This window comes from Apodemus sylvaticus, chromosome 4 (assembly GCF_947179515.1).
Source record: "Apodemus sylvaticus chromosome 4, mApoSyl1.1, whole genome shotgun sequence".
Lineage (NCBI taxonomy): Eukaryota > Metazoa > Chordata > Mammalia > Rodentia > Muridae > Apodemus > Apodemus sylvaticus.
This window is the reverse complement of record NC_067475.1, coordinates 19,974,955-19,987,187: the sequence shown is the minus strand read 5'-3', so window position 1 is coordinate 19,987,187 and position 12,233 is coordinate 19,974,955. Positions and strand designations below refer to the sequence as shown.

General features: G+C 36.8%; 1 protein-coding gene across 6 annotated transcripts in view; it reads right to left on the bottom strand.

The window, feature by feature from the left end:
• The window catches only part of Pdlim5 (PDZ and LIM domain 5), a 174,369-nt gene that overhangs the window by 126,006 nt on the left and 36,130 nt on the right, over positions 1-12,233 (bottom strand). For 5 of the 6 annotated variants that reach the window (XM_052179135.1, XM_052179134.1, XM_052179129.1 and 2 more), the window contains exon 3: positions 1,412-1,563. In XM_052179135.1, coding sequence (XP_052035095.1) covers positions 1,412-1,563 — 152 coding nt within the window. Of the gene's footprint in view, positions 1-1,411; positions 1,564-6,263; positions 6,336-12,233 lie in introns of those variants that run through there. The other variant, XM_052179131.1, reaches the window with a different exon arrangement.

Below are 12,233 nucleotides of genomic sequence, written 5' to 3'. Positions count from 1 at the left end.
ATTGGTTAATTGATAATCATAAGATATCATAATCATAATGATAATCAAAAGATAATCATACAACACACTATATCCAAAATCCAAGTAACTATAAATATTAAAACTTTATCCTACTCAATTTTACACTGATACTCATCTAAACAAACATATTCTGCCTTGCCTTAATGATTTAAGTATCAGTCCTTGGAACATCAGCAGCAAAGAGGAGAGAGGCGTAAGTGCTCTCCATAAAAAACTTGTCTTAGGAGACAATTTTTTTTTTGGGGGGGGGGCGTGTTTCGAGACAGGGTTTCTCTGTGTAGCCCTGGCTGTCCTGGAACTCATTCTGTAGACCAGGCTGGCCTCAAATTCAGAAATCCACCTGCCTCTGCCTCTGCCTCTGCCTCCCAAGTGGTGGGATTAAAGGCCTGCGCCACTACCACCTGGATATTAGGAGACAATTTAAAAGGAAAATTTCTACTATCAAATATGTTTAGAAGATACCCTATATTTTATTCCTTTATTCGAGAGTAACAATTTGCATGACAAATTCCTGTTTACAGGAAAATATGGATTCTTAGGGGATTGGGGGAGTGGAGAGGCATGATGTCTTCCATATATGATAAAATCAAGACCACTTAGGGAGGGCTAGGTGAATAATGAAAATACATTGTATGCATGCATGAAATTCTCCAAGAATAAAAATACTATTATTTCTTAAACATAGAAATCATTAAAAGTGGACTTACTATCCTGGTTAATTATCAGGGTCCTTACATATGTATTAAGATTCAGAGCTGATTCTCTTTCTTCATACTAAGTCAGAAACACTGCAATAATCTCATACTCAGCTGCATATAACTCTAATCTTCACATGCAGAAGGTCTGAATCAGCATGGCCAATACTGCTTTTAATAAGCACTGAGTGATTGCAATGCAGGTCCAGTGTTAGAATGCTCAAAACGTGTGACTATTATCAGTAAGAGAGCTATTTATTACTGGTGACAGAAGAACTTAAAAAAAAAAAAATTAAAAGTCCACTTTCCAAATGTACATAATAAAAATAGTCAAAATAATAAAGGTAAAAAGGAAACTGTGGAAAGTCAAACTATATCATAGAAGGCTATACCCTAATATACTGTTCCAACTATGAAGCAATGGTTTATCCTATAATAAGAATTCTTAGCCTGACCTCTACTGAGAAATTTCAGGAATTCTTGAATTTTCAAATCACATACAACCAATGTTTATAAGATATGGATGACATGAAAAATGCCCCACATCTTTCATCAATTTTCATGCCACATTTATATCCAACTGAAGAGCCATTATACTCGGAATATGTGGACCTGAAACAGCAGTAGGGAACCTGCATCTTACACAGCATGAACCAAACACAGCAGCATGCTCCCAGTGCTGGGCTCCCTCTTACCTCTGCAGAGTCATATTCAAGGAGCCTGTACAAGCCTTAATCTTGTTCTGGGCTTCAAGATGAGTCATTCCCTGGGCACTGATGCCATCAATGCTGAGAACCACGTCGCCTATTCTGACATGCGCCTGTGATGCCTTGCCACCGTCCTTCAGCTGTAACAAACAAATCTCATCAGAAACCTCATTGTTTAAAAGACAGCAACACCAATGCAGATAAAATGATACTTTTTTTCACACAAAAAAGTACATTAATATACTGTTAGAGCATTATAAAACTATCTTGCTTGATAAAAGATGTTAATATTGAAGTGAGTTTCATGGTTTTTTTCTTAAATTCTTTGTTACGAAACAAACAACATTAGAAAAATGGTTTCTAATAATTTCATCATTTATTTACTATACTGCAGTAGTGTGTGATTGTTAAGAAACAGAAAGAAGTATCCATGAAATTTTTTCATTTTAGCAAAAGAAAAGGAATAAAATCTAAAGCAAAGTATATTCTTCTAAAACATATATTTTTATAACCGTAAACTGCTGTCTTGCTGTCTGCACAAACCATGAGAGGCGAACCTCGGCACGCCCCTTCTCTGGAGCCCAGCCTACATCCGCATTTGGGGATTAATTTCTTTAGATCACAGGCCCAAGTATCTTTCATACTGGGTGTGCTTCCTGCTGAAGGCATCTAACAGGAAGGGAAGGAAATGCTGATTTGAGACTGCCAGACATTTTTGTGTATGTGTGTGTATCAGAGTCCTCAACTCCCAGTGTTTCTTTGATTACTCAATAAGAAGTCTGAAAGTTTAGTTTGACCTTCTACCAGCTGCAAGTTATGTTTCATTGCCTCAGGAAAACAAATACAAAATTACAATATGTAGAAAAGCAATGCAGTTTTCATAAATATTTAGAAATATGAAACAAATGCTAAAAAAGTACCCACTTTAACACAATGGCAAGCTCAGCATCCAACTAGGCTAAGCGGATTAATACACTGCACTGGGTGCCTGGAAGACAGATGAGACCAAGCCAAAACCAGAAGGCAACCAGTAAGATGTTAGAGATTCTACTGAACAATGAAATGTTTCCATAAACAGGGATGATGACTATAAAATACTATGAACATATTCAATTAATACAGCCTAAGTGCACACTTTAAAATACATAGGTAACTAAATAAGTTACAAACATTTTTTAGACTATCAGGGTAATTTTTTTTAAAAGCTTAAAGGGAATATTTAGTAAGAAATACTAATTAAAACAAAGAAAGAAAGTTCTTAGTTTACCAAATTAGAACTGTTATATAATAGTGGGAAAAGGAATACACAATATATTATGCTCATTTAAGTTTTCAATATTATAAGTTGTTAAATTCTTGCCTTAAAGCAGATTATTCCAATACACAAAAATAATGATTTACATTTAAATAGAAAGCTTTCCAACAGGAGCAGTATTTCCGTTCCCTCCCATCACAGTCTTTCACAAAATGTGCATTCCACTCAGTAACTAACATGATCTCACTGCAGTAAGTAAACTGCTATAATAGCATTTCTTGTTAACTTGAACATCAGCGAAAACATCTGCTCTAACAGAAAATGTATTTACTGTTCATCTCTACTGTACTAAACTACATTATTGAAACTGTGAAGCACATTTATAAGAGACATAGTTGCTGAGGTCAATCATGCCATTATTTTATATGTGATTTGGAGGTCAGTTCACTCATTTAAAGGACTGTTACAATAGATAACATGAGATACTAAAACTCAATAAATGTTACTATTCCCTCGACCTCAGATTGCTATTGTGAGAAATGTAGAAGGTATCCAGATGATCTTAAAGCTCTCCTCCCTCCTACATAATTTTTAAAGTTCATCTATATGCAAACTATATTACAAAGTTACAAGTGTCATCAGAAAATAAGAATATAGCCCAGAAGACAAAGGGACAGATATTCGCTATTAAAATAAGCAAATATATTAAAATTCAGAGTCTGGATAAGGACAACTATGAATTAAACAAATCATCCTAGACTTTTATTCTGGTCAAGGAGACAAGCTTACAAGTAAGATGAACCAGAAACGGAAACCTAGCTCAATTACCTTAGTATCCTCTTATACAGAAAGTGAATTAAAACAGAAACTGAATCTTGTGTCATTTGTTCTAAATACAATAATCAGAAGCAACTTAAATATTGTCTTTCTAGCACTTATATAAAATCAATGCAGAAAGAATATAATTACACAAAAGACAGGATCAAAAAATGAGCTGTTGTACTCTCAGACTCCTTATGCCTACTATATGCTAAGATGCTTACATATGCTAAGATGCTTAAAAATGTTTACAACTAACTTCTCAGCATTTTCTCTCTCAGACTGACTTTATCTTGTCCTTACCTCCAGATCATGGAACGTAGAAGTCTCATAAAGCTTCATGAATTCTGCCCCTTTCCTGAGTACCATGTTACCAGTCCTATTCTACTCGTCTGACCACATGCTGATCATCTTTCGCCTCCATCTTCTCCACCTTCTGCTACTAGCCTACAATGAAAATCTTCACCTCAGTCTTCCTGGGCTTTCCTCTCCTTTCCTCCAGTCAGTAGCATTTCCAAAACGGTGGTTGCTGAAGTTTAAAAATGGCATGAGTGTGCTCCCAAGGATTTAGTTGCTGTGGTTTAATCTCCACTGTAAGGTACTGAAGAAATGTAATCTATGATGTTTGTAGTTACCCTTTGTGATTAGTACCCAATATGGTAATTAGGAGAGGGCTCCCAAGATGAAATCCTGATGGCTGTTATAAAAAGAACAGAAATGGAACCTGCTCCAGCACCCCTGTCTTCCCAAGTGACATCCTCTCTGTACCCATGGGGCTCTGTCAAAAAGAATGCCATCACCAGGCATGGTCCTTCAACAGTGGACCTCCAGAATGGCAACTCAAAGTAAAATTGCTCTCTATATAGCTCACACACTCTCACTGCACTCTTGGCAGGAGAAAAATGAACTGTCAAGCTCTGGTGGGTAACTAAGATCTTTGGCAATAGCCTGCAATGTTTGGAGGTCATTGGGATCTCAATGGCCAACAACTTGAAAAGGTACCCATTTCTGGGACTAGGTAGCCTGTTGTTCTAGTAGGCCTCAGTTTAGGATAACTCCATATTAGGTTTTCATATGAGTTCTTTGAAAAATCTTTAATGTTATTTATCTCTCCCAGTTTCCATCTTCTTCTGCCCTCCCCTTCCTAACCCTAATTTATCCCTCCTTGTTCTACATTTTTAATTAAACTTTTATACTAGTGCCTTCTATTCCCCCTTCCCTTAAACAAACCTCCCCTATGGCTCCTCAGTAATTTTCTAATGCTTGTTAGTATTCCAAATGAAAATCACATATCTAAGCCGGGCGGTGGTAACACACGCCTGTAATCCCAGGACTTGGGAGGCAGAGGCAGGTGGATTTCTGCGTTCGAGGCCAGCCTGGTCTACAGAGTGAGCTCCAGGACAGCCAGGGCTATACAGAGAAACCCTGTCTCAAGAAAACCAAATCCAAAAAACCAAAAAAAAAAAAAAAAAAAAAAAAAGAAAGAAAATCACACCTCTAAAGAGACAAAGCTAACACCCTATAAATGAATGAAAACATACAACGTTTGTTTATAATGGCCTGGTTTATGTCAATCAGGATCTCTCCAGCTCCACCCATTTACCTGCTAACTTTATTTTTCTTAATAGCTGAGTAATAAGTGTAAATATACCATATTTTTATTTTCTATTTATCAGCTGATGAACAGCTAGGCTGTGTGACAGTAAGACCTTGATTATGACTTGAGCACATGCTCAAGTCATAGAACACGGAGAAATAAAGTTTGATTGATCTAAGAGCTTCCTTGCTACTTGTCAGCTTTCACAGTGCTGTAACCACTTTGCCAATGACTCTAAAGTTACCCACTGCTGGGACGGACGAGGTCTTTATTTTTGGCCAATTGTCTAGTAGGGCCACTGTTGCTCCATTATACCAAGAAGAAAATGAATCATCCATCTTTCCCAGCTGTGAGCCTTGTAAGTTATAACAATGGCAAACCTGGCAAGACAGACTTACTAGTGCAATAGAGTCATTTCTAACTTACTCAAGAATTTTACTTAATAAATAATAAATTTTATTAAAAGCTTAAGTAAAATTAGAAACTACAAGTCCCTCAAGTCTTTAGTTTCCTTACAAATACATGGTTCCAGAATGGTTTCTTCCTAGAACTTTTTAATTTAAAAGAAAAAGCCTCACTACATCTTTAAAAGGCAGAAATGAAAACACCTGAGACAGGCAAATTACCAAGGCAACTGTCTCCGACTGCTGTTAGACTTGCAACTAGACTGGTTGTCTAACTGCTGGTTAGAAATCATTCTACCCTCTAAGAAGTTCCTTATGACTCCTGACGGTGAGCGCATCCTGTCACATCTGTGCAGACACAGAAGCAGCCTACCTCCTCAGAGCCTCCTTCAAAGTGATCATCTACTCCAACAGTTAAACTGCGCAAAGTTTGGTGACAGTAGTGACTGTCTTAAAATCCGCTAATGAAATGCACCTTTCCAAATTATAAGAAATGCTCAATAAAAAGTGGAAAGCTTTTTTTATTTCATTGGAAATGGCTAGCAGCTTAAAAAAGTCAAAAAAAAAAAAAAAATACCACAAAGGCACAATTTACTAAAATATGTAAACCCAAATTCATCATAAGAAATCAGCTTTTAAATATATATAACAACATTTTTATTTCAGAATTTCACTCAACACAGCACTTGCTGTTAGTTTAAAAAAAAGACTGTTTTGAAAGTCTCCTATAATGAAGATGTAGAGTAACAAGAATGAGACACATACCTCCATAATGAGACGTTACCAAGTCGTAGCTTTCTGCTTTCTGCGTATTTTCAACAAATATGGAATGCTTGAAAACACATGACCCTAGCACCACCAGTAAGCAGGAATGCCACAGACACAGTCAGTGTAAAAAAGGAACAATAAATATGATTGCTCCAGAAAGGAACGCTAACAGAAGTTTCCCATGTCAAAAACCATGAGAACCAAAGCATGGGAAAATAAAAGCTATTGGGGTTTTTTTTTTTTTTTTTTTAACAGCAATCACCAAAACACGAGGGGGAGGGGGTTTAGGGGAAGAACAGAATACTAAAAAGCCTCATGATCAGCAGGATTTTCTTGAGGCAAAGAATTGGAAATTGTAGTGTTTTTAATCTGATTAATGAATAATGAATAATGTTTAATTTGTTTTAAAATGTATTTTCCATTATCTACTATATCTGTTACAGAATTTAAAATGTAAATTCAAAAACATGAGTCTATGGTGAGAATTTTGTAAGAACCTATCTCCAATGTATTTCTCAGGACACTATAATGTAGCGTTTTCCATCAACTCTCAAAAACAAGTAAGAATGTAAAAAGCCACGCCTACAACAGAGAATTTGTTTCCTTGCCCAGTAGTGACAGAATGCCACCAAACCAATAATATCGAAAATAACAAGTATGAAGGGTTCTAGAACAGCAATTGTCAACCTCTGAGTCACAACTCCTTTGGGGATCAAATAACCCTTTCACCAGCATCACCTAAGGTCACTGGAAAACACAAATATTTACATTATGATTCATAACAGTAGCAAAATTACAGTTATGAAGTAGCAACAAAAAAAGTTTTATGGTTGGGGTGAGCACAACATGAGGAACTGTATTAAAGGTCACAGCATTAGGAAGGTTGAGAACCACTGAACTAAAGGTTCATAAACCAAACAAACTTTTAAAAAAGTAAAAGTAATAGGAATAAAATGATCATGAAGTATTATTAAAAAAAAAAAAACTCAGCTAAGGCTTTTCTCCCATCCCAACATGCTTGCTGCCACTCTAATTCTTAATTATTCATGCATGTTACAGTAATAGTTACAGTATAGTATATAATGCTCTGTCTTACGTTACTATATATTGTCTGTACAGGAACTAGTCCTCAAATGATGCTAAAGATCATTTTTAAGTGGCTACCACTGCTCTGGAAACTGCTAAAGTGTGGCTGTGGTTTACAAAACACTGCTGGGTGCGCTGTCCTCAGAAGGAATTATTGTGAAAGTTCAGCTTCCACAAGAGTGGGTTTTTAATAAAACAGCAAGACTGGGTGCAGCCTTTCTGTCTGGCTTCCCATCCTGCCACATGACTTGCGCCTACACAGACACCACATGATGCTAACCCATCACGTGTCTACTCAAGCAAGAAGGCCTTCATCAATATATAACCTAATCCTGAACTTTCATTCTCTAAAACTGAAAGTCTGCTAATGCTCTTTTAGTTAAATGCCTACATCCCCTCATTTATTGAAATCGCTAGTTATTCTCTTCTATCAAACCCTAGAAAATATAAGCATGTACTGGTTTGCCTCATTTTATAGCTAATTTATATATCCATGCCCAAAGATTTAATGTGTTTTAAAGCTAAACCAAATTCTTACCTCTATAAAGTACCCCAAATCAAGCACTTTGTTCCAGCAACAGAAAGTAGACTAACAGAGCTGTCTAATGGAGCATCCCTTTAAATCTTGAGCTTGGTTTGTATTTAAAGCCTTTTTCTTTTAAATAAAATGACTTGGTTTTTTGTAGGTTGGAACAGTGGAACGACAAGGCTGGCAAGCAGTCGCTGACATCCTCTCTGAATAAAAGAACTAGACTCTGACTCATGGAAGCACTTTAACTGTGGGTTCTATTTTTTTAGTTTGTGAGTCAAACTGTAAGCAACTTTACCCAAAAGTCAGGGGGAAATTACCTTATATAGCAGCAGCACAGAGAATACCTAAAAGTGTATCACTATGACAAAGGTAAGCCAGTGTCACCACCGCCAGCCCTCCTTAAAGTCAGGAAGCCACCTGGTCCAACATACCAGGCTACCAGACAACAATTCTCATTCTCTTCCACCAAGGCCAAATAAAACACATCTTCTTAAGCTATGCTTCACTACTGAGAAGCAGTATTAACATCTGCATTTTACAGTCAATTTGTCTGTCTGTGCCCAAAGATTTCATGAATTTTACAATTAGCATATACATACCAGTCTACCAGAAATGTGAAGGCTCAGTTGTTTGAAGAAAAGAACACATGCACTAACCTTCAAAACTAAGTAAACTTGTCACAAGTTGTAAAATCAGTGTTCCTATCTGGAATACTTGGTGGAATCACTTTTTAAACAAAGTCACTATTAATTATAATTTTAAAAAAACCTGACTTCTCATTTGCCAGGGAAGAGATTAACAGGGAGAAGCATATATCGCTAATCTCCTCTTCCTCCACCAGGTTCTAGTCAGGCCTAGACAGGTCATCTCAAATTGTACATATTTTCCATCTAGTGAAACTAGATGGAGTCTCTCAAAGGCATCTATGACCAAACACCAAAGAACTTATGGCTTAGCAAAGCCTTAGAGCAGAGCTTTTTTTTTTTTAAAAGATTTATTTATTTATTATATGTAAGTACATTGTAGATGTCTTCACACACCACAAGAGGGCATCAAGTCTCCTTACGGATGGCTGTGAGCCACCATGTGGTTGCTGGGATTTGAACTCATGACCTTCAGAAGAACAGTCAGTGCTCTTAACCGCTGAACCATCTCTCCAGCCCCAGAGCAGAGCTTTTCAACACATGGCTCCTAACCACCAGCCCCACCAGGGCACTTCCACAGTGAGGAAAAAACCTTCCACAGCCCACAAGCAAACCATTTTCAGATGTCCCAAGATTAAAAACTCCAAACATCAAGAAAACTTGGGAATTCCTAACGGAGAATAGGTATATGTTTTTTAATTGGGGGTGTGTGTGTGAATATTTGCATACAAATAGGAAATAAGCATAGCTTTAAAATATCTAATTTTTTGAAATCTTATCTTCATGCCATAAATCAACATTTAATAATTATTCCAATAAAGCACTACCCTCCCTCCCAAGAATAAATATTACAGTGCCTGGCCCTCTGTCTTGTCTGCATGTCATACGCTTTCGCTTTTCACAGGTATATTCTCCTCTCCACAAAGTACTCCACTCAGGTGTCTATGCTACACACAGACACACATACACACACACACACACACACACACAAAATAATACTGCCAACTACTATACAAGCTTTATAAACAGTTACTATCCATTTTCGTATTTCAAGTCTGTCCACGAATGCTGCTTCTAAGAAATGATTATATCACATATGTCTTTTTGGTCTATCATGCATTTGGAGACTAACATGGGCATCTGATAAAATACTACAGTATATATCAAAGGCATTTGGCTCCTAGTAAATACAGAGGGGAAAAATATTGTACTTTTGTCAAGGTAAACTTCATACATTTCAAGTTTTGCTCCATGACACTAAAATAAAGTCCAGAGTATTTGTGGCCAATTATAATTCCACAAGCTGTATGCACTTGTATGATAACCAACATCTGCCCAACATTTCATTACAAAGAAACCTGAAGACAGTTCTAGCTCAGCCATCAGCAACTCCTGTGCTCTGAGCAAGCCACTGCATGTGTGTGTGTCTTCATTATGATGAGTTCTAGGACAGCCAACCAGGGCTATGCAGAAGGCTTTTTTGTCTCAAAAACAAAAAAACAAAAACAAAAACAAAAAAACCAAAAAAAAAAAAAATCAGGATAAATTTCAATGGCCATAAAACAAAGTAAGTTACCGAAATGATGAACAGAATGGTAGGATAAAATTATTCTAGAGTCTCTTTCAACTCTAAGATAAGAAATACTTTACACACTCATAACCTCTCATTTATCTGATTGCCATCATCATTAGTAGCCATCTTCACTGCCATAAATTCTTACTATTGCCCAAGTGCTTAATATATATTATTCATGTTTCTCTGTTGCAAAGCATACATAGAAAATTCTTGAGATTGGCATGAAATTGTTAAAACCTGTTGCACAACCAAAATCAAGATTTTATGAAATTGCTTAAAGCAGCAACAAAAATTAATATTATACATGAGTAATAATCAAGATAAGCTGGGCAGGGTAGTACATACCTTAGCTAGCCCTAGCATTGGAGAGGCAGGGACAATCAGATCTCTGTGAGATTAAGACCAGCAGGCTCTACATGATGAGTTCTAGGACAGCCAACCAGGGCTATGCAGAAGGCTGTTTTTGTCTCAAAAACAAAACAAAACAAACAAACAAACAAACAAAATCAGGATAAATTTCAATGGCCATAAAACAAAGTAAGTTACCAAAAGATCTGGGCTGCTTATATTACTTAAAGCAGAATATAGATAAAATGAGTAAATAGGGGAACCACTTCAAACAAGTGAGGGCAGAATAAAAATCTACCATGTTACTAAACAAAAATATTTTCTAAATAGTGCACATACACTCAGGTGTGAACCATACAAAGTATTCTCTTTTCTCTTCAGGCAAACAGAGATCGTCTCTAAAGGAAACCCTACATCTACATCAGAAAACTAAGCAAAGGGCATTCAGAGCACAGAGGCAGGCACATCTAGAACTGCCACTTGTTCAGACCTCAAAACAAATTTAATTTAAAAAATAATTAATTTTATAATTTAATCTAAAGAATAGAAACATCTTTCAGTAGTAGCAGCTGAGCCCCCTGATATTTAATACTACATTATGTATGTATTCATTGACTATATATGCAGTAAGTATACGAACGAGAACTAGGCAGCGATAGTATGAGAAGCAAGCATTTATTAAGTGTCTACTATTGTGTTAGGCTGTCGAGACTCGATGATACAACAATAATACAATTTACTCTAACCTCATTCTGGAGAGGGGGGTGAGAAGCAAAAGCCGATAAACATAAAGATATATAATAAAAGACAGGAGGATGAATCACATAAAAAAGAAACAGAACAGAGAAAGGGTTCAGAAAGATATTCTAAGAGTGAACCTTTGGGGGAAGATGTCTCGTTGGCAAAGGAGTTGATGCAGGACATCTGAGTTCAGATCCCCACCCCCCAGGTGAGAAGCCAGGCATGGTGACAGGCATGTTAGTGCCAGGCAGCAGGTGCGGGCCACACAGCAAATCCCTGATACTTGTCAGCCTGACAGTCTAGCCTGTCAGAGAGCTCCTGAATCACTGAGAGACTGCAGCGATAATCTAAGAAGTGGAGGTTAGTTGTGAAACGTGGGAGCCTTTCTACATGTGTAGATCTGCACAAATGGAGAAGTAAATTATACAGTTACATTTTTTAGGTTGAGAATAAGAGTAATGAACATATAATGTGTGTGTGTGTGTGTGTGTGTGTGTGTGTGTGTGTGTGTGTGTACCTACTCACTGACAAAAACAATCACCTCATACCAGGCACTATATTAGACTTTTTTTTTCATTTCTACACCTTCCATTTCTGCATAACAGTGACAAAGATCAGACAGAAAGAGATTTTAAATGACTCATTTTTAGAATGCTAGCTTACCCTTCTAGTTCATGAGTTAACATTGATACTTTTTCTTTAACAAACATCATAAAAGCTAAACATTAAGAATGTATTCCTAAGAAAATCCACATAGTAGCCCACTAGTTACTTCTTATTCTCAACTAGTCACTTTAATTAAGTCCATTCCTGGATTTCCAAGCAAGGTATAAAGAAGCTAGAATAGCAACTATCATTTGAGTATGGAAACTCTCATTCCAGGAACAAACATCTCTATTCTATGATTTCTACGGCTATATACTACGCAATATAACAGGCCCAAAACACAGACTGACTAACGTGCTGGCACATATATCTTATTACTCAGAAATATTCAGATGGGAAATAGATTCCTCAAAATGTTTCTAAGTCAAGAACAC